At 36.3% G+C, this 27,133-nt stretch overlaps 1 protein-coding gene across 3 annotated transcripts in view; it reads left to right on the top strand.

Moving 5' to 3' along the window:
* HACE1 (HECT domain and ankyrin repeat containing E3 ubiquitin protein ligase 1) overlaps window positions 1-27,133 on the top strand; it is a 49,542-nt gene that overhangs the window by 20,390 nt on the left and 2,019 nt on the right. For 2 of the 3 annotated variants that reach the window (XM_066315186.1, XM_066315188.1), the window contains 12 exons: window positions 1,102-1,348; window positions 6,343-6,680; window positions 7,641-7,709; window positions 8,375-8,462; window positions 9,702-9,813; window positions 9,897-9,994; window positions 10,178-10,265; window positions 10,862-11,011; window positions 16,014-16,210; window positions 20,879-21,010; window positions 21,725-21,823; window positions 22,134-22,204. In XM_066315186.1, the coding sequence (XP_066171283.1) occupies window positions 1,102-1,348; window positions 6,343-6,680; window positions 7,641-7,709; window positions 8,375-8,462; window positions 9,702-9,813; window positions 9,897-9,994; window positions 10,178-10,265; window positions 10,862-11,011; window positions 16,014-16,210; window positions 20,879-21,010; window positions 21,725-21,823; window positions 22,134-22,204 (1,689 nt within the window). The remainder of the gene's footprint in view (window positions 1-1,101; window positions 1,349-6,342; window positions 6,681-7,640; window positions 7,710-8,374; window positions 8,463-9,701; window positions 9,814-9,896; window positions 9,995-10,177; window positions 10,266-10,861; window positions 11,012-16,013; window positions 16,211-20,878; window positions 21,011-21,724; window positions 21,824-22,133; window positions 22,205-27,133) is intronic. The other variant, XM_066315187.1, reaches the window with a different exon arrangement.

Genomic DNA, 27,133 nt, shown 5'->3' with positions numbered 1-27,133 from the left:
AAAATTCTTATTACATTGCTTTATAAAGTTAACTCACAGTCATTAAAATGTAATGCTGAAGACAAATAGGTCTTTTGCTGATGACACGAGGTGAATGAGATCATAATAAAGCTATGCTGGCTCTTAAAACTAAATGTGTTTCAGGTTTGTGAATTAACAGACGTTTACAGCACCTTATAAGATGTCAGTTTTCTGGTGTTTACTGATCTTCTGGCTGGGAAGCATGCTTTTAAGTTGCAAGTACTTTAAAGATAGAATTGAGTATGTGCTCACTTCTAGAATACTTTTAAGTTAGTAGGTTCTGATAGAAAAATAATTTCTTGCAGTTTGTTATTCTTTCAAGACAGAAGAGTTTTTACTACTTGGGGTTTAAGAAGGAGAACCAAATTGAATTTGGTGGAGAATGTTCTGTTTTTCCATAAAGTAATAAATATCTCATATTTTGCACTGTTTTGGTACAGAGTTCAATGTCTGCCAGTTCAATTAAGGAGACATAAAAGTATACTTTAGTATATTTGTAATATAAATAAATAACATACTGGTGGTTTTGTTTGGTATCTTTTAGATTATGTTTTTCTTGAGTAGAAATAGTGACATCCTTACCATCCTGATCCCTTGACTGGCTGAGGTAGTTAATGGGCATCTAGAACAATAGCTGGTGAGGATGGGCTGGGGCAGCATATCTTGTCAGTCAGTAGGCTTTTACTGTTGGATGCTCTCTTTTCTGGATTGGAAAACATTTTCGTCTGGATGGATATCCCAGTTTGCTTCATGCACTGAGATCCTTTCTGTAGAAAGTTGAATTTCCTTCTAGGGGTTCATAAGAAGTGCATTAAAAAAAAAAAAAAAGTAGTATTTTGAAAGATCTGGGATTTGCTGTTCTTACTTCTAGTTAAAATTACATGTACATGTTAGTAAAATTATAATACCTGTATTTGACTTTTTATTTTTAAACAAATACCTGTATTTGAATTTACTAGGATTTGAAGCTTAGGGGATTTTTTCAGCATGTGTATCAGACCTTTAGACTGCTTACTCCTTATTATACTAAATTGTTTCATCTAGGAAAAGAAACTTAAACATTCCATTTTTTTCCCTCAGCTTGTCAAGTAATTATGAAGCTCAAATGAAGAGTCTCTTAAGGATCGTGAGGATATTTTGCCATGTCTTTCGCATTGGCCCATCCTCTCCCAGTAATGGAAATGACATGGGCTACAATGGAAATAAAACTCCAAGAAGTCAGGTGTTCAAGGTCAGAAAAGTATATGATGTTGTTAGGAAGATAGACGTTAAAGAGATGAATTTCACAAAGCATGCATTCATTAATCAGACATCTCATGAACAGGAAGTAAGTTTGGTTGATGTCCCTATTCCTTTTTAAGTTAAACCTACCTCTCTCCTTCTCCTATATTCTTTTCCCCACTGAATTAATTCATTTTGCCACTGATGCACATCTCATGTTATGATTTCTGTTTATTTCTTTTTAATGAAAGAAAAGTGTTGAAGTTTAGTTACCCAGGTGACTTTGGTAAATTCTGTTTTTATTTCTTTTAAGAGTATAGTAATCTCAAAATATGGTGATATTAATATAATAGATTATATTAATGTAATTTCAAAATGGTAGTTGGAGATACAGAGATAGAGTGCTGATCAATAAGCTTTATCTAGCTTCACAAGACAAATGGAAACAATTGAATTCTTGATCTGTTTATTGTTCTCACTGCGATCATGACATCTTTTCCCAAGTTATTCTTGGATTTTATTATTATGTGCTTTGAAACATACCAGCTCACTATTACCCAAGGTTATTGGTTTATAGCTGCTTTCAAATGCATGCTTTAGGTGGTTGCCATTTAGAGGTTTAGTTCCTGAAGGTGTTTGGTAGTTTTATGTTGTTAAGGAATCCCTATGTACAAAGTCATAGATTTGCCTTTTTGTAAAGAAGCCCATTTCCTGTGTGCCACTCAGTCTTCATTGGATATACAACTGCCATAATTTTCAGAGCACCTAATAGAAAAGAACTGCAGGATAATCTTTCTTCTCCCGTCTTACTCCATCCTCTTACACAGCACAGCTCATATCAAGACATTTAGATGCTAGTAATGACTTGAGGATGTTTCTTTGCCTTTGCATTTCTTCCACTGTGTTGTATTTTGAAATTACTGCAATTATTTGATGATATATGTTCTTCAGGTTACTTCTAAGGGCTTTTAAGATAGAGCTATATTGATAAGATCATGGAAGATGATACTCTTAAGATACTCTTAATTCCAGTTTATTTAGTGAAGTATCTCAGTTTTTGTTTGAATTTCTTTTCTTTGGAAGAAAAAAAGCATTAGACTTTTTTTTTGGTTAAAAAAGCCAAAAAACATGAGAGCACAAATGTTTGTTCTTCTCGTAGCACAATAGTTTTAAGAACAAATTGATGTATATGATGAATGTAAAACTAGTGCTTGAGTCTGAACGATGTGCAAAATGTAATGCGTTGTACAGTGTGCAATAAAAATTGTCCTTTGGAATTGTTCATCAAAATAGGGCAATAATATGGGTTTAACCAGAATTCTGTTTTTAAAAAACAAAGCTCTACCCAAATCACAAGAATTATTTTATTAAAGGCAGCACTTTCTAACAATTTTAATGAAAATTGCTCCAAGTATGCCATATTAAATAAGCAGATGTTAAACACACTTCATACAAGAACTGTATCCAATGAGATGTTCTACCATGCCCGAAAAGGAAAAAAAGAAAGGTTTCCTGCATTTCAACTCCACATAATTTCAGAACTCAGTATAAAATAAAAATATTCAATTGCAATTTGCGAAGGAAGTGGTATATCAGTAGAATCACTTACCTGTGTGCAAACAACTTTGTATGATGAAAGAATTGTTTCTTAATTTACTGTGCATTTCAGTCTTGTGCAGTAGACTCATATTAAGCAACTGCCACAGTTGTCCCAGAAAACATCAGTAATTCTTAATTGTGTGAAAACAACATGTATGTTTTTTAATAAATAAGCAACATGTATACTACTGTTGCATTACCTAACAAAAATTTCAGGATGATTTAAAAGCTATTATTGCAATTATTGGAATTTATTTATACATTTTATGAGTAAGGCAACCCTGCAGTAGGACCACTGGTATTTTAAAGATTGATTTAAATTTCAAACTCGGAAATATGAAACTGCTGATGAGAACTTATTGTTGTTTGGAAATGGGCACACAAGTCTGGCAATGCTAAATTAATCTACACTTGTGGCTGGTTTAGTCTGTTCTTCCTTGAATTTACAGTAGACTGGGTAGTGGGAGATTAGATATAGTACTGAGTGAATTGGGTGACTTCCAGTTTTGTCTTAGTCCTAACTTTCCTTTTGCTTTTTTGTCTTTTCTTTGATAATGTGCTTCTGATGGTCTTTTTCACCTTTAGGGAGGACATAAAAAAGACCTGACTTTTCTTAAGGCTTCATTAAATTTTTCTCTGTCAATGTAGTGATTAAGCATATTTTGAAGGGCTGTCACTGTACTGTAGCTGAGGAGGGATTAAAAATGTGAGTACTCTTGATCTGAGCCTACTGAGGAATGTTATTGCTTGATGAGGTCAAGAAAATCACAGAGTTGTCTGTGCTTTAGTGGAATTCCTGTATGTGATTCAGGCCTATCCAGATGTTTTAAAGTGGAAGCACTAGCTAATGATAATACATTTTTGTACTGATCCTGTAAGATATAAAAGAATCATTGAATTTTGTCTCCCAAGCTTGAGACAAGCTGCTAGCTCAAATGAGATCTTACCAGTGAGAAACTTTGAATAGTAATTTTGACCACGTTTGCACTCATTACTTTTCCATGTATTGCTCTTCCAGTTACTGTTCAGTGTGATTGCATATTAGGTAAACTTGCTGCAAATTTTCTCTGTAATTGAACAAGGTTGGGAAGTGCTTAATGTTTTTTCCTTGTTTCAGATACTATTCTTTTCTAGAACTGAGATAACTTCTCTGCTGTGACAAAGTCACTTCATGGATTAGTGATTTCCTGCATCCTGTGTCTTAAAAAGCTATCTGACATCTGGCAAAAGATTTTGCTTCAGTATTACAGTTTGAATATGGATTTGGTTACTGGTCTTGCTTTCTAGATGAGTAAAGAGGAAGGCGTTGATTTCATAGGTAAATTCTGGCATTTGGGAGGTAAGGTGTGCAGCTGTAAAAGCTTGGTACTCCATCAGACTCAGCTGTGTAATTCTAGAGAAACTTTTCTGCACTGTGAAATGTGACAACTGAAGTTTGAGTGGAGGTTTTTGTTTAATATGAAGTTCATGGTAAGAATTGACTGAAGAATGCTGACCAGTAGTTTGCAAAAAACATTGCTAGTGGTTAGATTGAATATGTCCGTATGCCACTTGAAAAGGTTCTGGTCATGGATGCCAACATAAAATGCTGACACTCATGGATATGGAGGTGATGGGCAACATTTGGAAGTGTTTTGTATCCTGAAGTTGGACTAGAAAGAAAAAAAAAATGAAATGTTAAAGCTGCTGTGCTTGACTAGACTTTCAAATGAGTTCATGATCAGAAGCCATGAAGAACTAGCTTTGGAAAAACAAATTGGGTTGAAAAGTTCTGAAAAGTGTGCTAAATCTGTGGGAAATAAAAGATGAAACACAAGATATTGGGGAAACATGGTGTCTGGCAAGGTAAACATTGAAAAGTTTGAGGGAAAACCCCCTAGATTTTAGTATTCTAGTGAATAACTACCTAGTATCTCTTGAGTTACAGGTTAAGAGTATAGCTGCATTTTAATTCTTCTGTGTATTCAATTTTTTAGTTAGTTATTCAATTCTATTTTCTGTTAGAAAATGCTTTGTGGTAAAGGTCTGCAAGATGGGTCTTGGAAGGAGGATAACTTGATCCTGTATGGCAGACATTTATGTAGAAAATGCTGCCTGTGCTGGAGGTCACCATCTAGAGAAATGTGCCGTCACTAGGAGCATAAGCATTAAGTGAGTGATATACAAAGTGTTGAGCAAAGCCCGCCAGTATTAGAGATAAGGCTGGCTTTTCCCCACACTCCTGTTGGGAAAAAATAGAAGTGTAGTGGTAAATTTTTAAATGGTGAATTTCAGCAGAATCATTTAATACACGGCTCTTATGGGTAGTAATTCATTAGTAATTCATTAATAATGTAGTACTGAGGGTGTATCACAGCTATGAGGTGCAACTGACCAGGTGTGTACAGATAGTGTACAGATGCTGTGAGCAGCTCTTTATTTTCAAAAGCAACTTGAGAAGATGAGAACATACTTTTCAGTGTTTGCTAAATCTTTGAATGTTTTCACTGGTGAAAAACATTCATGCAACAGTAATAAATGGAAAAAGGAATACGTTTAAAATTTCAGTCTTACTTTTGGAATGCTGTGAAGTACTTGAGTCGATCACCTCCGTTGTAGGATTCATATCCTTATGCTAACTAGGCTGTAGGCTTGTGAAAGAAGCCCTTAAACACTATTAAGGGAGAAGACAGCCCTTGTGGATTTTTTGTATGTTCATGAGAAAGCCACAGGTCTTATCCCTTTCTCTTCTCCATAGTAGGCCTGCAACTCGGAGTAAATGTGTAATGTGGGAATTGTACTGGATTTCAATTATATTGGGTTTTAGCGGGTGTTAGTAGAAAAAAAGCATGTCTTTGTTTAAGTAAAATAAAATATATAGCCTTATAATTTGATATGGGATTCTGCTGATACTTGTTTCTGTTTTGTAAAGCTAGATGTTAGTGACCCTTACTCTGAAGCATCTGAGGTACTATCAAAATGAGCTCTTATGAACTCACCTTATACATAAAGCACACTCTTACTAGACATATGCACCTGAATATGAATATTGGTGAATCTCGGTGTTATCTGGGATTTGATCCCATTTTCTTGGTAGAGGAAGATTCTGTGACTAGATTCTTTGAAAAGAACTGGCACTCTCTTACTCTAGAAACTCAACCTGTGTGTTCCTGTTTCCCTGCTTGGCTGCAGTGGTTAGGCAGTAGTGTGCTGTGTGAAACCAAACTTTGTTGTATTGTTCAGTTCTATAGTTCTTCTGTAGTTCTTTCTAAATGAATTTGTCTTTCTTCCATTGCTGCTTAATTTTGCTTCTATATGAAGTTTTCTCCTTGTGCTGTTTGGCTACAAGTAGAAAATCTTTTATGAGTATTTTCCTCTTATCTCTAACATAACCTCTACAGGATTATTTAAAGCTTTAAAATGTGCATGATATTTATTTGCCTTAAGAGGATTATCGCATTATTAATATTATCTAATGTCAGCATGTTCCTTTTTGTCTGTTTTCTCATGTGTTTATTGCAGCCGCTGGAACTGCTGTGGCATTCTCTGGATGAATGGCTTGTTCTGATAGCCACAGAGCTGATGAAAAACAAAAGGGACTCTGCCAACATTACTTCTATTTTATTAAAGCAAAAAGGACCAGATCACCAGGATGCTACTCCTGCACCTTCTTTTGCCGCTGCAGGAACCGAGGGAAGAAAAGAGCTGTCCACTGATGCTGTTGAGTTAAAAACATATGATGTTGCTGGGAAGCAGGAAGCTTGTGCTGATTGTCAGGATGTTATCTCCATGACAGCAAACAGGCTAAGTGCTGTCATTCAAGCCTTCTATATGTGCTGCTCCTGTCAGATGCCTCAGGGGTAAGGAGAGGATTCATTTTTTTTTTTTTCTTTTTTTTTTCTTTTTTAATGGTTCTAAAGGCACCAAACAGCACTGCAAGTGCTGCTGCCTATGAACGTAGCTGCACTGGGGCACATTTTCTATTGAATGTCTAATGGCTCTTTGTAATCACGTCGTATACTTGTAGGTAGTAGGATCTTGATATTTTGAAACTTAGCTGTATTTGCTGTTGGTTCTTAATGTGAAACTACCCTGAATTTAATGTGATTATCCAACAAGAAGACTTAGAAGGAAAAGAAGTGAGTTATCTTTGTGTATGAAAAATGATGGCTGGGGCAGAACTTATTTGAATATATTATATGTAACAAGGAGAGCTCAGTCTCAAAGTAATGCTCACTTGGAATCCTGTCCCAGGTTGACAAAGCTGTAGTTTTGTGTAGAACATGCAGTTTGGCTTAGGTAAACCTAATACCATTTGCATCTGGCTTAAAAGGGAAACAAGTATGACCACTTGTAAGTGAAGTCCTAGTCTGTCCAAGATTGTTATGGATTATATTTGTAACTTTGGCCCTCATGAGTAGAAGATTTAGGCAAGTATGATGGCATTACAAACTCCCTTAGGAATCTAGAAGCAAGGGTCCTACTACATAACAACTCTTGGTTATTCCTTATCACCATAAGAGGTTTTCTTTCTCTGCCAAACTGAGTTAAATAAAAAGTTTCAAATTGGCCTGTAATATTTGTCTGGAGCATAGCTCTCTGTGGATGGTCTGAAAAATGATTGGTTATTGACATTTTTGCTTTTCTGTTAGTTTATTATGAGATCTTAATGCTGTTGAATATTTAGTTTCATGATGACTAGTTAAACAGCATCAGTTTCTATTTGTGTAGTATTTATTTAAAAAAATAACCCAACAATTTATGTAATTCAAATTAGTTGTGATTGCACTAACCAAAAACATCTCTCGATTTTTGAGCAGGATGACGTCACCTCGTTTTATAGAATTTGTTTGTAAACATGATGATGTCCTAAAGTGTTTCGTTAACCGGTAAGTTTCAACAAATATATGGACCTTGTAATGTATCCATCTGTTCCTCCCCAGCAATAACTTATTTTTTTTCTTCTTACTCAGTTGTATTTTTAGATTCTTGTTTAGATTTAGATTGTGATATATGAACAATATGTGATTTAATGGTCTTCCTGAACTCAAGGGAGTGTAGATTAATGATTCAGAGCTCAGACTTAAATGAACTCTTCTGCATATTTAAGTGCATATTTGTAAGATTCGTGAATGAAATCTATTTCACAGAGCAACAGAATAATTTGATGAATGGATTCTTTCCTTATATTTGTTCCAAATAAGGCCTTCCCTCTTGAGGTAGATGAACACTTCCATTCTTCCTCAAATGTATTATGATTTAAAAGAGTCTAAACCACCTTTGTACAGTTGGCTGTTTCCAGAGTTTCTCTGGGACTGCCAGGTTTATAACCTTCATTCTGTGTAGGGAGCTGCTTCTAATTCCTCCCATGTTTAACAGATGAGGCAGTAGTATAAGCTGTTTGGAAACAAGAGTTCAGAAAAAGTGATAAAATAGAAGCATGTCTTGAAACTTGTCTATATGATTAATTGCATGGTTTCTTTATGTAGACTTTTTGCATCATGAAGCATTATTATTAAATTTCTAACAGGCTTCTAACCTATTTTTCTTTCAGGAATCCCAAAATAATTTTTGATCACTTTCATTTTCTTCTGGAGTGTCCTGAACTAATGTCCAGATTCATGCACATCATAAAAGCTCAGGTAAATGTCAGGAGGTACTTAGTTACAACCTCTGTGAAAATACAAAGGGTGGGTTTGTTTATTTTTTTTTTAATATTTTAAGAAAATCCATTTGGGCAGGATGAAAAAACTAAACATGGCCTCTAGTGCTTCTGAATCTGTAATGTGGAAAGATCATATTAAATAGACATGGCAGCCAGATTTCTGTATTCATAATTCTCTAAAATACATGTGTGAGTCCATTTCAGATAACCAATGTTGGATGTGTCTTACAAGTCCAGCTTTCAGTTAAAGAGTGAAAATTCTGTTTTTAAATGTATTTGTGCACATGTAATAGATTGAACTTTAAAAAGCTTTAATTTCCCCTAAATGACTCATATTTTGAGACAATCAGAGGATAAATACATGACTATTGCTTGATTTGGTCATAGTTAGTGGCAGTTCCTTTTGTGAAATGTTATGTCATCTTCTTGTCTGTTCCAACAGCTTTATTTCCTTAGTTGTGAACCATACTGTGCTTTTATTTTTAAAGATAAATTGCTTTTATTAGTCCAGTTTCAATTTTGGGCCATGGTGTGTATGTATTGTTTATTCATTCCTTCACTGAAATGTCTGTTTTTGAAACTCACTACCTATGAATAATGAGGAGACCCCAAGAACTGATACCCTGTTTGTTAGATCAACTCATGTACATGCTGTGAATTGCAGGGGATGAGAAAGGCCATTCTTGTGTCATATCTGTCTCCACTGAGCTGCAAAATATCAATAAACACTGAGTGAATTAAGTTAGAACCTTCTCACCTAGGAATTGCTTTGTAAGGTTTCTGGTTCCTTTGGGCTGTTTTATATTGCCAGTGAGCCTTACTGCAAATAGGGCTGGTTCATCTCACATGTGCTTCTGTGCTCAGCTGTGGTTGATTATCAGCAGTTTTACAGAAGCAGGTGACTTATTTCTTATCTAAGTTCCTTAATGCTCTTCCCTAACACAAAAAGAAGTTCTCTACTGTTTTTCTCTTCTGTGGAAAACATCAGTAGCTATTTCTGGATAGCTGGTAATCCAGTCTTTCTGCAGACCCAACTTTGGCAAGCACTCAAGTGCATGTCAAGTCCTTTCTTCTTCCCAAATTACTGTGTAGCATATTGGGGTAATTCTGCACATCTCAAAAGTAAATTGAGAATTATGCACAACCATTTGCTTATGGGAGAGGAATTATTCAGGGGAATGCATGTGTATAATACGGTTTGCACCTTGTTTTGTAGCCATTTAAAGATCGCTGTGAATGGTTCTATGAACATCTGCACGCCGGGCAGCCAGATTCAGACATGGTGCACAGGCCCGTCAATGAAAACGACATACTTTTGGTTCACAGAGGTATTGTGTTCTAGATGGAATTAGTGTGTCTTTGAAAGATAATGAATGAAGATGAAAAAATTATTTTTTTTTTTTTTATTTAGATTCTATTTTTAGGAGTAGCTGTGAAGTTGTGTCTAAAGCGAACTGTGCAAAATTGAAGCAGGGGATTGCTGTGAGATTTCATGGAGAAGAGGGCATGGTGGGTAAAAGTGCATTGTTTTCTTTTAGGCATGTTCACATGGAAATGTTAATTCTCATTCACAAGTGTGGTTTTGAACTAAAGCCTACTTTAAAATTACTTTAAAAGAAATACGTGGTTACGCGGCATAACTATTGAATGAAAGTTTTGTGTACTAATATGTTCTATTTTCTTGACATGCAGGGACAGGGTGTGGTGCGTGAATGGTTTGATATCTTATCCAGTGAAATAGTTAACCCAGATTATGCCTTATTTACCCAGTCAGCTGATGGTATGTCTCTGCCCTTTTTTTTTTCCCTAAGTTTAGGCTGTAATTTTTTATAAAAGCATTTTTATAAGAAAAAAAAATCAGTATAGAGGCACAGATTATTTCATGAAAGCTAAAAGGAGAGGTTCAGGTCTGGCTGTTTAAAGCAGTCATCTCCAAGGAGGCTAGGACTGGACTGTCTCTTGCCTGCATCTGGCTGGAGACAGATGAAAGGAAATAGATACATTCTCGTCCTTTCTTTGAGCATGTTCACAAGTTGATAGAAGCGAAGCCCATTAAAGTGAGTAAAACACGCATATAGCAATACAGTAAGGTGGAGGACCAAATTTAGCAATTGGTAACTACCCTTTTGTTGATGATAATTATTTCAGAACAGTGCTTGGAGAGTGGCTAAGCAGTAGCATTTTAATAAGATGTCATTACATTATAAGACTTTCCTTTCTGACATCTTTTTCGTGTAAACAAAAAACCCCAAACAGACTTTCAAAATCTCAAGATAAAACTCTTGCAGTGTTTTCAGATGCTTAGTGTGTTTGATAAAGAAGAGCTTAATTAAAAAAAAAAACGTAATGGAACATGATACTATTTTTGTTTTATAGGAACAACTTTCCAGCCGAACAGCAACTCTTCTGTAAATCCAGATCATTTGAACTACTTCCGTTTTGCAGGCCAGATCCTGGGGCTGGCTCTGAATCACAGACAGCTGGTGAACATCTACTTCACAAGGTCATTCTACAAACATATTCTTGGTATGGTTTTATTAAAATCGTGCTTATTAGTCATAACAGTTGTCTGTAGTAAACTTTTTTTGTGTGTGTGTATGTTAAAAGTGAAAAAACCTTGGAAATTAATGTCTTGCTGGTCTTTTATGTACATCGGCGTCACAACACTTCTTTGCATCACAGTTGTGAAATTCATTTGCTCTTCTGAGTAGTGTCATTCTTGAGAAGTGAAAATAATTGTTCCCTAGTTAGCTTAAGACAGACAAAGCTGAGAATGTTTTGTGAACTCTGGCTAAAATCTATCAGGCATTCTTGATTATGTCTGAAGTTCTTCACTTGTGCAGTGGTTTTTAAAAAGGTGAAGCCCTGCTGTTGAAGACTTCTCTATCTACCTACTCCAAGAAATACTACTTATTTCCCAAAATAGGGTCTCAAAACTAATGTAGGTTCATCCTGTCTCCTTAATGAGTGAAGGTAATTCATATGCTTTTACTGTAGCATTCAAGAGGATTGGACAGACATTTTTATAAAAATGTAACTCTTTTAGTAGAGGATGACCTCTGTTAACTGGTGCTTTCTGTAGTCTAGGGCTCTTCTCTGCTTTTCTTTAAGAAGTTTTGTACCGCTTGATTGCTGAACAAGATGCTCCTCTTCTGTACTGTCATGAAAAAAACTTCTGTTGAAAGAAGATGGGATTTCCTGTGCATTCTTGTTACTCCTTCAAGTATATAAATTTATTTGTTGTTGCATGCAGAATTTCCTTTGTGTTCAATCACTAATCTTCTCTGGAAGTATAAGATAGCTTGATGGTTTTCTGCAGTTGTTTTGTCTACCTACAGTCTTCCTGTGATGTTTGCAGAGTCCAGGACAGATTAACTCTTAACTTCAAGTTTACTGTTTATCTTCCCTGAAAGTGTTCAGAGAACACTTGCAGTTCATTGAAGGTGCAGGCTCAGTCATCTTTGTGAAGAGCTTCTTCACAGAGGAGTATATTTTACTTCTCTCCCTCAGTACTGCTTTCTGTGGCAGGAGAGTGACTAAGCTGGGCAAGAGCCAGTGGAACACAGCCACTCTGCAGCAGCACCATGTTGGCAATGCTTCATCAGGCTCTTCTAGCCATTGATCTTTGTACAGGAAAGTGGTTCCAAAGTAGAGGTATGGCACAGTTTGGTGCTGGCCTCTGACATCAACAGTGAGTAGAAGAATCATGAATGATTTGGGTTTGAAGGAGTCTTAGATACCTTGGGCACGGACACTTTCCTCTAGACCAGGTTGCTTAAAACACTTTAAAGGTTGGTCTTGGAACACTTCCAGGGATGGGGCATCGGCAGCTTTTCTGCGCAACCTGTTCCTGTGCCTCGTCACCCTCGCAGTAAAGAAATTTCTTCCTAATATCTAATCTAAACTTGCTGTCTTTCAGATTTAAACCATTCATCCTGTCACTACTTGCCTGTATATCAAGTCCCTCTCCAGCTCTTTCCTAGGCTGCCTTCTGGTGCTGGAAGGCTGCTTGAAGGTCTCCCTGGAGCTTTCTCTTCTCCTGGCTGAAACAAGTCCAACTGTCTCAGCCTTCAGTCTTCATAGGGGGGGTGCTCCAGCCATCTGATCATTATTGTAGTCTCATCTGGACTTGCTCCAACAGGTCTATGTCCTTCTTATGTTGGGGCCCCAGAACTGCAATGCAGTACTCCAGATGGGGTCTCTTGAGTGTGAGGTAGAGGGGCAGAATCATTGCCTTTGACCTGCTGTCCATGCTGCTTTCATTGCTATGGATAACACTCACAGGTTAATTATCTTGTGATGTATTCACCAAAAAGAAAATCTTACTTCTTTGCTGTTCTGTGTTACCTTGAAAATTGTGAAATGTTGTTTTTATCACCTCTTTTGGGAATGACTACTAATTTTGGGTTCCTTACTAGTTTTGGGTTGTGTGATATGCTTGATTTATTGGTTTCTGAATTGACAAGATGACCTATTACTTATTTTTTTTTTTCTTTTTTCATTTTGCTAGAATAACTATTGCAAACCAGCAGTCATTAGTCTCTGTTAATAAGGTCTAACTGGTCTTAGAAGGTCTTGTCATTCCAACATTGCATTTTACAAGCATCCTGGAACTTTCTAGAGGTTTATACACATTGAACTTGTATACTGTCAAAAGGTTCATGATTCTTTATCACTTCTTATTACTTATCAGAGACAAAGAACTGGAAAAATTACACCTCCACTTCTCAAAGTGGTTGCTTTTTCTGCCTCAAGCACTATGATTTATTTAAACCTTTCCAAGGCCTTTTCGACCAGCTTTGTGCTGATCTCCTATCTTCTTGTTTAAAGAATCAGTGCTGTGCAGCAGTGGGTGCTCCTGAGGAGATTTGTTTTATTTTTGCTAGCTCTTGTTCATGCCAAATACGAGTTATCTGGTTACAGATACAGAAATTCCCTTCAGCTACTTGTCAGGCCTTAAGTAAAGGAGTATGAAGTTGCTTGCAGACTGAGCCTGTTTCCATTCCTTTGGTTTCTCACCTTGCACTGAGATCCTTGTTTTCTGCAGTGAAAGTATATCCATCTGTTGATGGCACTGAAACCACCAGTTGTGTGCTAAGCCTGTGTGTGTCTGAGGAACACTGTGAATATCTTTCACAGAGGAGCTCCTCTTTTTAGTCAACAGACATGATGTGGAAGTGCCTTAATTAGAAGCTGAAGCTTGTATGAACAAATGTTCTTACATTTGAGACTTAGGTGGGTGCATTACCTTTTTCCACTGTGGTGAGTTGAGATCTTCCTGCAACAATATCTGCTAGGTGAGGAAAGATCAGTAACTTATGTGATGACTCAGCTAATACACAGCTAATCTGCTTTGTAAGGTATTAGATATGTAGCGTGCATGATTTTTTTTTTTGGTGCTGTGAAACCAAGCATTGTTCCAAGAGTCTGCATGTTTATTAAGGCTGCACTCTATTCCAGATGTAGCACAGGGAGAAATACAGTCAGAAATCAGTAAGACCTCTTAGATTTATTTTTCTCACACTTTTTATCAGTCTCCTGCTTGAACAGAGGAGGAGCAGATGGTTTTTCTAGTGCTGTTTTCCAGTTACTTTGTATTTCTTTACAGATACAGTTACTTTCCTCTTGTAAAAGGAAGCTTCCACCTCCAGCTTACAAATAACCCATAAATTCTTAACTGTTCTATCTCCTCTTACATTCCACTCTATAATAGAAAGTAGTCCTTGAAATGGCATAAACAAAAGTGAAAATTAATTTCTGGGTCGGTGTATTTTGAACTGGAGGCTTTAAAACCTTGAATAATGAATGAGCTTGTCTCAGAACTTACCTGTAGTATCTCTTTGAAGTTCTGTGTTGCACAGAAATATCTTCTTCTCACAATTATGCTAAGATAGATTTCTCTTTCTTTTCAAACTACTCAAGGGTATACAAGAGAAAGATGCATAGTATTTTCTGGGATTCAAATTTTGTCATGATAAATCTGATGAAATATTTTTGTAACTGCCTGCTTGAGTCTATTCATTGATAAAATATCTGTCAGCCTAATGATTGAGCTTAGTGCTTTGGTCTCACGACATGCTGACTATGAGGGTACTCTCATTATAACACTTGTTGAGTTTCTTCTCTAAAGGAGTCTCTGATTCCTACTTCAGTCTTCCTACTTCCTACTCAGATTCCTACTTTCAGTCTTCTTTTCCCACATTTTGTGTGTTTCCCTCAGAGACAAAATTATTTCCATGTTTCCTGGGTCAAATGCACATATGCTTGCTAGTTGGCAAAAGTGAAAGTCTTTTAGAAACTGCTAGACAGCTGTTAGATTTTTTGTTTTGAGGGAGATGACAGTGATATTTAATTAGTAAGTTATCTATCCCTCTCTTAAACTGGAGTGTTGCTTGATTTTATTTGAAAAACAATGCCTTACAGCTGTGTACACAACATTTCAGCACTTGTCAGCTCTTCCAGGGAAAAACTATAACATTTTTTACACTTGGATGTTTTGCAGTGGCTGCTAACCTTTGAATTTTGTGTTTCTCTGGGGTACTGCAGCCGCAATCCAGTGTGCTATGGCTTCTACTAATGGGCACCCTTCTGACACTGCACAATGCATGGAAGATAGTGAAGCAAGGACAGTACTTCCCAATAACTTGCTTTTCTCCAAATCTACTACTACCCTCACCCCCTGCCCCTTTTCCCAGATATTGTATCTGTCTTGGTAGAGTTGAAGTATCTATCATACTAGAGTTAAAATAATCGAGGTCTGCTTGTGAAGAGGGGATCGTTCTGTTGAATAAACTGGGGTCACTTTGTTCTGGACCCATTTGCTCAAATGTGCTTGAGTGCCATGCCTGTGAAGGGGTTTGTAAACAAGCACTTTCTGTACCTGGATAAAAGTCAGACTTCTAGCAACTCTGCTTTTAATGTTTCTAAGTGACTTGCAAGTTGAGTTTGAAATGTAAAATACCAATAATAATAGTTTTTAACTGTATAATAGATCTCATTTCAAATATGATTAAAAAGAAGAACACTGAAGAGTAATAGAGTTTTCTGGCTACAGGAGGGTTTTCTTCTCTCATTCCGCGCCCCCCCCCCCCCCCCCCCCCCCCAATAATGCTCTGGGTGAAAAGATACTGTTATAAAGAAATAGGATATTTGTTTTTCTAAAATTGAGGTAGAAAACTTTAAGACTAAAATTTAACATTTTGTGTTAAGAAGGAGTAGATGATTTTAGTGAAATTCATTAGTGAACTAAAATTGTGCAAATTGTTTTTGCCTGAATGGTATGTCATTTGCTTCATAGGAGGAAAAACGTACAGAGGAAACTTGATTCTGTAGTATTTTAAAAATACAGCATGCGCAGTTCTGCTGTAGTTAGCAACAGTGCATCCTTTTTTCCCTTTTCTTATTACTGCATTATTCTGGTTTCTCTCTAGAGGGCAATCTTCTACCACGTATTGAATCAACCCTTTTTGCTTTAGCCTATTTATTTGAGCAGTTTTGTCTCTTTTTATTTTTTTTGTTCTTTCCCTAGGCATACCTGTAAATTATCAGGATGTAGCATCTATTGATCCAGAGTATGCAAAGAACTTGCAGTGGATTTTAGATAATGATATCAGTGATCTGGGTTTAGAGCTGACCTTCTCTGTTGAGACTGATGTGTTTGGAGCAATGGAAGAAGTGCCATTGAAGCCAGGGGGTGCAAGTATACTTGTTACACAAGAAAACAAGGTGAGTATACAGGTTTATTCAGCAGATGGTAGCATAGGAAAACCCACTGGACTGACTTTCTGAATAACTGGAAGGGTGAATGGCATACCTGTTTTGAAGAAAACACAAAGAAAAATTGCACTTACAAACACTCTTTCCCCTTTTTCTAGGTTAGCATATTACAGAAATAGTGCTACTTAGAATCTTTTTAAAAGAGCTCAGTTTAGAGGTTCTTCTTTCTGACAGAACTGTGGAAGGGAAATAGGATCAATTTAAATGGAAGATTTCTTTTAAAAGTTAAAGATATTCCTAAAGTTATGTCTTGGGTACATATACCAAGAAAGTGGAACAGTAGCAATTGCTAAACATAAAATTATAGATAATGTTGCAAAGTGTGCTGCCTGCTAGGCCAGTCAATAGCACTGGATTGCTCTAATGAATATGCAGATAATGCACAGAGTAAAAGTCTGCAGGAAACTTTTTCAGCCGTTTGCAAGTCACTTGGTGTATATGGAAATAACCTACTTTTTATATTTACTTTAATAGTAAAAGGTTGAAAACCCCCCAATTCCTCTGCAGCATTAATTCAAAGAAAGAAATACAGGAAAACACATCCAGATTTTGAAAATTATCTAGAAATTATGATAAATGTGAGTCTAATTGAATCCTGCAGTTACTGACTAAACAGTTCTGGGTAACTGCAGGAGTGTCATGGGTAGACCTGGAGTTTTTTGTAACATTGACTCCTGGTGTCCTGGTGTCTGCTTTGTGTTCTGGTTTTTATTTGTGTTGGGCTGGCTGAGCCTGTTCTCAGTGCTCGGTAAGGACTCTGCAGGAGCGGTGTCAACAGCTGCTGCACTGAGGAGCAGCCACTTGATGTCAGCCTTTGTTGCAAGGCCATTGCAGTTTGTGTTGGAGCAATTGGCACTGGAGTCTTGTAGCCTTATGCCCCATTTTCATTAAGGCCGAGTGTCGTTCCAGTAGCAGGAATATGTATTATTAGTCTGATTCCTACGATACAGTCATTTGTGAAAGAACACAAATGGTAAAACAAGTTTAATGTGAAGGTAGTGGATGCTTAATTTCTTTATTATCTGTTGGAGAATTAAGGATGTTCATTGTTGTGTCTGTCTTCTCAGTATATTGTTTTCTCAGTATATACAAAAGATATATTTAACATAAATTGTAGTTTTATAACGAATATTTAAAACCCATTTTCATTTAGTGTAAAATTAGAAGTTTGCCCACACGAGGGCACTACCTGTTAGCAGCTTAATTTGCACTCTTACCTTTAGAGCTGGGGCACAGTTTAAAAAGGGTAATTGCAAACATGTAGAGTAGATGCCTCCATTCTGTCTCATCATGCTTCATCAGCATGGCAGGAGGGGACTAGAATTTTGTGTAGCTTTAATTTGAAGGGTAGTAAGAAAGAGGTGACTCTGGTGGTAGCTTAGAAACTATTAATATTAATGCATTTTTTGAATTCGAAGTTGCAAAATGTGAAGACAAAAAGCATCTGTAAGGTGGCACTGTTTTTTTCACTGCCAAAGTTATTGGCAGGTGCCAAGTTGTTGTAAACTGGAGATGTGTATTTTAATTGTTTTGAGGGATTTTTTTTCCAGTTCATTTAATGTGACATAGTTTCGCATTATGTTTTAGCTAAGCTGTTCTATCCATTTAAATAGGAATATGTCACTTAAAAAAAAAATCTTTTTCTCCTGCAAGTAATATCTTTCTTTTTTTGCCCGCCTTTATCCAAGGAATAATAGATCACTGTTTAAAACTCATTGTATTTATTATACCTCTGGGTGAAGAAAATTCAGCTTCTAAGAGAATTTGCTGTGTATGCACACTAGCAGATTACCTGTTAAAATTACATTATGAATGAATCTTTATCCCTTAAAAAACGTAAACAACAAACACATATACAAAAATATCCCCCATGCCAAAACCAAGATAAAATATATGCATGCCCCTCCCTGCACAGAAACTACCCAAACAGTCCGTTTCTCTCCTTGAAAACTGAAACAGAGTAAATGCACTAGTAGTAAGAGCTATTTGTAAAATGTTATTTTCTTTGAATGGGGTAATTTTCTTTTTTTATATCAACTGTGTAATAGGTGAACGGTTGTGGGACAATTAGATGATGCAAATATTCATGTCTTGCAATTGCTGTGTCCATGTAGCCCAGCTGAAATACAGTTATAGCTTGGTTCAAATGCCTTTTGTCATGGTAATGGAGAGACTTCAAAGGGAAAACTCAGATTTTGTCCTGAATTTATCTTAGCTCTTTGCTGTGTATCATTTTGCAGCTTTCTACTTTTTTTGCAAAAAAGAAAAAAAAAAAAATTAGGCCTAGTCAAAGTTTGACTGTATGTTATATTAAAGAATGGTACAGATCTCCACAGTCCTGTGGCTTTCTCTGTCCTCCCAGAACCTGTCTTGAGCTGGCCATTCTCTTTGACAGTAAAATAGTAGGTATTTTTTTTTCCAGGCAGCTTTAAAATGGAGCTGCTCTCTGAATGTGAAAATCATCATAACCATTGATCCTTGTCTCACAGTATATGGGATTGTGAAATCGAGGAAGTACAATCTCTGCTTTATTTACCTCCAAGTAAAATACAGAACAAGCCCTCACCCAAACTAGACTTTGTCATTATATTTGTGATGCCTGTGTGTTCAATCAAATCTCCCTTCCTTAAAGAAGGCTGGGTCATAACTTCATGTACTATGTAGATCTGAAATGATGTAGGTATTTCTGTTTTGTAATGTCCTCCTAAGGCTTCAGAGGGGAATAAAATGTAAATGAAGTACACAGAAAGCAAAACAAATTGACCAGGTTGTTTACTGACATGTATTATGTAAATTCTGTGCTGCAGGTCTTTCATCATGGTGCTAGTGCTGATAGCCAGGATGCTTGACTGTTCCAGGCGATTTTAAACATTTCTTGTTACAGCTAAAGTTCAGCAACTGCTTTCTCTCTTACTTGAAGTGTTCAATGTAGTATTTTTGTTATGCATAAAACAAGTATTTTTTTAAAAAAAACGTTTTTTTAAAAAATTCATAAAAAAGGGTGTGAATTTTTCTTTCCACAACCCTGTCTTCCTGAGTAGCCTAATTCACATAAGAATAATTTAAGATATGTAAAGCCTGCATTTCTGATCGTTAAAGACAACCAATATTAACATTATTTTGAATCTTGGTATTGCAAAAATTTCTGATTTCTTCTATATTCACAGACTGACTTTTGTCTAGTGCAGTTTATTTCCTTTGGCTGCCCCTCAGTCGTCAGAGAAGGGAGATGTCTTCAGCTCCACTGATAGTAAAAGCAACCTGGGGAGATTATTAGACTGAAACTAGATTTTTGGGAGCAGTTGAAGATATTACTAGGTCACATTCCTCTTCTTCAGAGCACTTCAGAAATAAATTACTCTCTCAATCTAATAAAATGGTGATAATGCATTTAAAGGTATCTTTCAACTGCAAAGAAAACAACCCCTCTGTACATCTGTGAATGTAAGGAGCTGCCTTTAAAAAATATCCTTCTGTTTTGAAATGTTTCATACTTCATTCTCTTTTTCTGAAAGGGAGGAAAGGAAAGCAGCTTAGTTGCTTTTGTGCAGGTTCAGAACCTAAAAGTTTAGGTTGAAGTATTTTAAAATTAAAAATCAAAGCAGTATTTTCATAAGATTATTTTCTTGAAGGAAGCTGATAGTTGAGATGGTTTAATTGGGAGATACATTTCATGATTTTCTCATTAAAAGTCATGATTATGAAGTCAAAGCATTTCTTTAAACAGAATACCTTAAATAATCTAGGAATAAATTTTATTTTTCAAGTAGAAAACTATTTTCTTGACTGAAGAAACTTTATTAAACTTCTGAAATTTGGTCAGGGTAGATGAGAAGTGTTTATAGAATTTTAATGTAGACACTTTTCACTTCTAAAAGGCACTTGTCTCCTTCTAAAAGCCTTCTTCCATTAACGCCTCCTAGGCTTTTGTGTTCTCAACAAAAGCAAAGTTCTGCTGGATTCCTTTTCTGGCTGGCATCTTTTAAAGAGAAAGGAGCCCCCAGATCTCTAAAGCATGTTATAGTCTGTTCCCTGACTGTGGTGGAAATAGTTTTCTGCTGTTCTTCTTTTTTAAAAACTAAGGAGAATTTTCAAGACTTTCTTAAAAAATCTGAAATTGTTATTAAGACTAATTACTTCTGCAGGCTTTATTATGTAGTATTTTAAGTTTCCAGAGACAGGAGGAAAGCAAGGAAGCTTTTTGGCTCACAAATATTCCTTCAGAAGTTAGCCGTTTTTCCTGAGTAATGTCAGTTTTGCTTACGGACATTGGTGTGTTTATGCTATTAAGTTGAGCTTAATGGAGGTTGTATTAGATGTGGGCATGACAAATTAAGTTTTATTTACTTCTTATATTATAGTCAGAGTCCCTGTTTTTAGACTGGTTCATGTAACGATTCAAACACTTCTGTTTTGGAATTGTCTTAGGAAGAAAGGCAGATGAACAGAAGGGGCTTATTTTGGGTTGCTTCCACGTGAAAAATGCAAAGGGACTTTTACTGCCTTATAGTGGAAGAGATTTGTAATGCATCGAGGACTGCATTTGTGTGTGTGAGTTTGTTTGAGCATTATGTGGTTTTGCTAGGGTCTATCTTAATATTGTTTTCTACGTTGCAGGCTGAGTATGTGCAGCTTGTGACAGAGCTCAGAATGACAAGAGCCATTCAGCCTCAGATAAATGCCTTTTTACAAGGCTTCCATATGTTCATTCCACCATCTTTGATCCAACTTTTTGATGAATATGAACTGGTAAGCAGAAATGCCTATGTATTTCTAAACACACTGTTCAGCATACTTCATAAGCAGTGTAAATGATGTAGAAGTAAAGATCAGTAGCCACAAAATGAAGATTTTGTAGCTTTTACATTGGCTTTGCTTCCTGGGCATCTATCAGTGAGTATCTCATTATGTGTATTCCTTCTTTTCTAATTACTCTGGATTACCATCTTCCTGAAACTTCACATGGCAATAATAAATGCCTTAAATTGTAATTTCAGTATGGTATCAGCATGTTGTGGCCTTTAGGTCTTTTCATATTTTCCTTGAGGAAGACAGAAATCCATTAAGAGTAAGGAGGTGCTGTCTATTATCTTTCCTTTTTCTGAGTCACAGAGTCAAATTCCAGGAAATTTTTGTTGCTGGTTTGATCTGTAACCAATACATCTCAGATTTTCTCTGAAGTCATGGCAAGACTCAGAGGTTTTTTCTTATAGGTTCTTTGGCCATAATTTTTCTTTCTTGCTAGTGCATACTTGAAGTTCATGTGAAGATCATGTGAAGTTCCTTGAATTCAAGAACCTTCATGTATTAAAATTTAGTTGTGGGTTCCATAAGTGTGCAATAAACTGAAAAAGGACTGCAAGCTTTATACTTCTTAAAATGTAACTTCTTAAAATAGCATAAACTCTTGAAATAAGTATTTAGTCAGGGGGACTAATCACAATTTATGTGCTTCTCCTGAAGGAGCTTTTGTTGTCTGGTATGCCAGAAATTGATGTGAATGACTGGTTAAAAAATACAGAATACACCAGTGGCTATGAGAGAGGAGACCAAGTTATTCAGGTAAAATTATTTGTTTGTTTGTTTGTTTTTTAATAATAACATAGACTATCTAATCTAAAAAATTGTGATTTTGTTGTTGTTATTATCTGTATGTGTTTGTGGAAGCTGATTTTGGCTGAAATTTGGGGACATGTTTTTATACTTACTGTATTTCTACATTAAGTAACTTAATTATGTATGAAATTGGTACAAAAAATTCCGTAATTTAAGTAGCAAACTCACATATATTCCATTTATTGTTTTATCAGTATATTTTCAAATATTGCAAGTATTTAATGGAAAAATGCAAACTAACATTTTTGTCATTTAGTGGTTCTGGGACGTGGTGGAAGAACTAACTCAGGAAGAGAGAGTGTTACTATTACAGTTTGTTACTGGCAGGTGAGAGACTCTTCTGTAAGACCAAATGCATTGTCTAGATGTAACACTCTGAAAGAAGACAAGAGACTTGAGAGACCATGAAAGATCATCTAGAAACTGCTTTGCATACTATATGTTGATCAGAGTAGACAAAGTGTGTGTGTTAGTACTTTTGCTGTCTCTGTTGCCTGCAAAATGATTGATTACATATTTATTATACTTGACCCCTTTGCCAGAGGCCTTTGTTGCTGTCCAGGCCATTCTTGACAAGGCCATAGTGAGTTTAACTGAGCTTTATATTCTTGTTCCTGTTGCATATTTATGTGTCTCTTGGCTCTTGTGGTAATCAACTGAGGCTGTAATGTATGAGGTAGGTAGGTAGCACTTCAGTCAGTGTGCACAAAATATCCTTCTCCTCCAGCTGAGTTGAGTTTAACATCAGTGCGGTGTGTCAAAATAAGTAAAGATGTAACCTTATGGAGGACTGTCTGCTTTATAAAGGTTTTCTGTCCTAAGTTCTATTTGTTCTCTAGGGAAAATCACTTTTATTTCCCTTGTGGTTTGGGGGCAGTGAGGGAATGTTTTAGCAATAAATGGCCCTGTGAGCTGGGTGAGTTGCTGAACTTGTGGATACAGACATTTCTCAAAGTGGATCCATAGATATAAATGTGACCACCTGAGTTGTGCAATCCAGTCTTTTTCTGGTAGCAGGCAGAGATAAGAGGATCTTCTTAGTTTGATGGTCCCTTAATATTCTAGAATTAGTAGAGTAGTTTACCTTTTGTGTATAAGTTTTGTGGTTAAGCCATGATAAAATGCAAATTAAGATTATCAAAACTACCTTTTATATTAAGGAATTTCATAGTCACAGATGTATCATCAGATGGCCCGGTCTCCAAATTCTATTGGTTTCACTCAATTTATTATGAATTTCCTTGGTTTTCAGGATTGTGGATGATTTAAGAAGCTAGTTGTATGCACATTGATCTTTTTGTCCTCTGAAGAAATGATTCCTGAAATTGTAACTGCACATGTATGGCATGCCAACTGCTGGTCTTTCATTTTTAGTGGACTGGTGCATTTCTAAATCTAGACAGCAAATAAGGATCTTTAAAATGTAAGGTCATGTTTCAAATGCTTCTTAAAACATTCCAAATGATCCTGAAGTGGCATTCAGTATTTTCATGGCATTTGGGATAATCTACTGGGTTCTAAGGGATGCTTTCTATCAAGTAAACAGTTACACTTTCTGATTAATATGTGCGTCAGCATCATTCGTTTTGGTCACAAATCACTTCCTGTCTTGTTCTTATCCATTTTCTTGCTAGTAGGAACAAAATTTTTGGTGTGGCTTTAAGAACTCTGGTCTGGAATTTAAAAACAGTCTGCTTAGGATTTTTTTTTCTGCATCAGCTAGGAGGAACCCTTTGTTTTTTCTTCCGTGTTTGAAATGCAATAGATAGATGATTTTTTTTTTCCCATAAATACTTAACTTTTGAAAGTTACCTCTAATAGTGAAATGCAGCTGACATTTTTGCACATAAACCCCCAGACAGTTCTACTTTCTTTTAAATGGAAGATTTAGATGCTGACTCTTCTTTGAGCCTAGTACGGTAGCTGGGCTGGTATCTTAAGTAAAATTTTACATTAAAAATATAACTGATTTCAAACTATGATGTTTTTCTGGCCTTAGTGAAGAAGGGTTGTTTCTATGGGTACTGGTTGGCAGGCTACATTTCTCCATTTCCCTTTTATCTCTTCTGTACATTCACTTACTTGATTTTTTGTGTGTGTGAAGGAGAACTGTTCTTTCTTTCCAGTCAAAGACTATGAGATTAATCTAGTGAATTGAATTAAATAAAATAGATTTATGATTATGTCTTCAGTGTTCCTCTGACATCTCTAAATAGTTCTTAAACTTAGCCTTTTGTCTTCTTCCCCCATTTTTACATCTATTTCTCTTTTTCTCGTATGAAGTCTTCCTTTGGTAGTTTCAGTGCATTTGTCATTAATACCAATTTTGAGACATCTTTTAATAGTAATTGTCATGAGCAAAGTTTGAACATATTTGGAGGTCTTAGCACACTCAAGAAAAAGCCTAAATGTTTTTATGGCTTATATTGGGGATCTGAAAGTTCACTTATGATGCCATTTATTCTTTCTCAGCTAACAGCTGCTTGAGATGATATTGCCAATTCGGCAAGATTTTCTTATTTTCTGCCCCTCTTGATCTGTTTGGTATTTATAATAGTATTTGGCTAATTTATTGTTAATTCTCCACTGGTAGCTTCTGATGGAGTTTTTAGTGAAGAGTTGGAAGGAAGTGCTGACAGCTTGATAGATTCTGAATGATAAATTCTACTTTATTTGTATTCTATAGCTGCAAAGATTGTATAGAAATTCCTTAGTTACTGTAGTTTTTTTTGAGCAATAAGCGATGTGCTTATGCTCTTGTAAGGAAAATTCAGCATAGTTGTTAAATATGAAATATATATGTGTCTACTGTCACATAAAAATAAGAAAACATAAGGAAACAAGCTTAAAATCTCTTTTACAGTGTTTTCATTCCAAGCAAATTTATGCAAAACTTGTCAGTGGAAAAATAGGTAGAAAAGTCATGATTCAGATGTAAACATAGAAATTTCCAAAGCTTTGAAATGGAATTGTTGCTCTTGTCCACAGCTATTGTGATATTTTTTGCATCTGTTTGGAAGGTTTTCTTTACTTTATTGGCAATGTTTTGCTTGGAGAGAAAACTCATTCTTGGAGGAACAAGTTGGCAGCAGTCTCTTCCTTTTAAATGATCAAAGCTTTGACCATGCTTTACAATTTTTACCTGTTATATGGAAAGTATTATAAGTTACATTGAAAAAAAAAAATTCTAGATAACAGTGGAGTGAAAGAAATTTTTGGCTAGTTAGGTGTCTGTTTTATTGCTAATTTGAATGTAGGATGTTTATCAGAGGGGAGGAAAAAAGTCATTGCAGGGGAGGCAGGACTGTATTGGAATGTGAGCCAAAGCCATGGTATGAAAGTGCTGATGTACCATCTTTACCACTGTTCTGACTTGTTGCTGTAAGCACAATTTCATTTGTGTCAGAAATAATATGCTGCAAATAATCAGCACTTCTCTCCATAGTGGTTACTTTGTGTAGCAGTGTTAGAACTGGATGCTTGACATTGCTGTTGTTAAGCTAGGTAATACAGATTTATGTGTTGGATACTACAGCTAGTTCTAAAAGGTGTATTTAAAAGGTATTACTGTGAGTTGTGTCCCAGCTCCTTCACATTTAGCAGCAGCAACCAGTATACTTTCACATTTTTGCCAGGTGGTTTTACTGTGAGTGGAAACATTACTTCTTCTGTTACACTTGCTTCTGGCTTTTACAGTCACTTGATTTGGTGAATATGGGAGCACTGTTTTTAGTATAGGTACCTGCAATCCAGAATTCTAACAGCTGTTACATATTTTTGGAAGGTTTGTTTTGTTTTATCCAATCAGATCCTACAAAATCACAGAATATTTGAGATTGAAAGGGACCTCTGGAGATTAAGACTTTCACAGAATAGTCTGAGTTGAAAGGGATGCACAGGGATTATCAGGTCCGACTCTTAAGAATAGCTCATACAAGGATCCACCTTGGCATTATTAGTACCATGCTCTAACCAGTTGATGTAATCTCATTGTCTAATCCAACATGGTATTCAGAGCAGGGTCAGCTGCAGCTGGATGCTCAACATCTTGTCCAGACAGGTTTTGGAATGCTGACCTCTCAACTTTTCTGGGCAATTTGTACTAGTGTTTGACCACTTCACAGTAAAAAACTGTTCCTTATGTTTAAATGGAAATTTGTGCTCACTGCCTCCTCTACTGTAAATGGGGACCTCTGCTTCATCTTATTTATCCCTTAAAGTATCCTTCCAAGATTGATTTGGATCAATCACATTGATCAGATTACTCTGAGTTTTCACATCTCCAGGCTGAACAGTCCCAGCTTGCTTTTGTCTTGTGTCGGGTGCTCCAATTCCTTACAATCTTTGTGGCCCTTCACTCAGCTTGCTGCATTATGTCCCTGTCACTCCTACAGTAGGGAGCTTGAAGCTGAATATTTCTCCTCAAGTACAGAGAAAGGATAATCACCCTCTCCCTACTGGGTGGCATTATTCCTAATGCATTCAACTTCCTTTATCCTTTCATTATAGTGGAGTTTGAGGGGGAGGTTGAGGTTTTTTTGGATGCCAGGGCTGTGCTAGCAAGGTGTTTATCTTGTAGTGTATGTCAGCTTAAGTTGATATTATGAAAAGATCTGAATATCCGAATTTTATTCTGTTTGTTAGTTTAGAATGACAGAGAGGGAATCCGAACGATAGGCTATTGCCCATTTGCACCTGAAGTAATCTTTGAATGATGTGTTGGTAAAGGAAAAAAAAAAAAAAAAAGGTGTGATATGATTAAGTGAGATTGCATTCCTGAAGATGCTAGTGATTTTTTAGTGTGTTCTAGTTTTGCCATAGTTTGTCACTGGGCTATAGTGTGACTGATATAATGGTTTTATTAGTTACTTGAGATATTTGGTCTGAAGTAGTAAATGAACAGACATGTCAAGGACACTTTAGTCATTTGTCCCACAGATAGTAATCAGAGAATAAGCTGTTTTGCGGTGTAGCTTAAAATTTAAACATAAATAGACATGTTTGTCTTAACTGAGATAATACCACAATATAAGAAGGATATAAATCTGTTAGAAAGCATCCAAAGGGGCCATGAAGATGGTGAAGGGCCTTGAGAGGAAGCTGTATGAGGAGTGGCTGAGGCCACTCAGTCTCTTCAGCCTGGAGGAGACTGAGAGGGGACCTTGGAGATCTCATGCAGGCTACAGTTTCCTCAGGAGGGGAAGTGGAGGAGCAGGCACTGATCTTTTCTCTGGTGACCAGAGACAGGACCCAAGG

Source organism: Sylvia atricapilla, chromosome 3 (assembly GCF_009819655.1).
Source record: "Sylvia atricapilla isolate bSylAtr1 chromosome 3, bSylAtr1.pri, whole genome shotgun sequence".
Classification (NCBI taxonomy): domain Eukaryota; kingdom Metazoa; phylum Chordata; class Aves; order Passeriformes; family Sylviidae; genus Sylvia; species Sylvia atricapilla.
The sequence above is the reverse complement of the archived record's forward strand: the minus strand, read 5'-3'. Positions and strand labels throughout refer to the sequence as shown.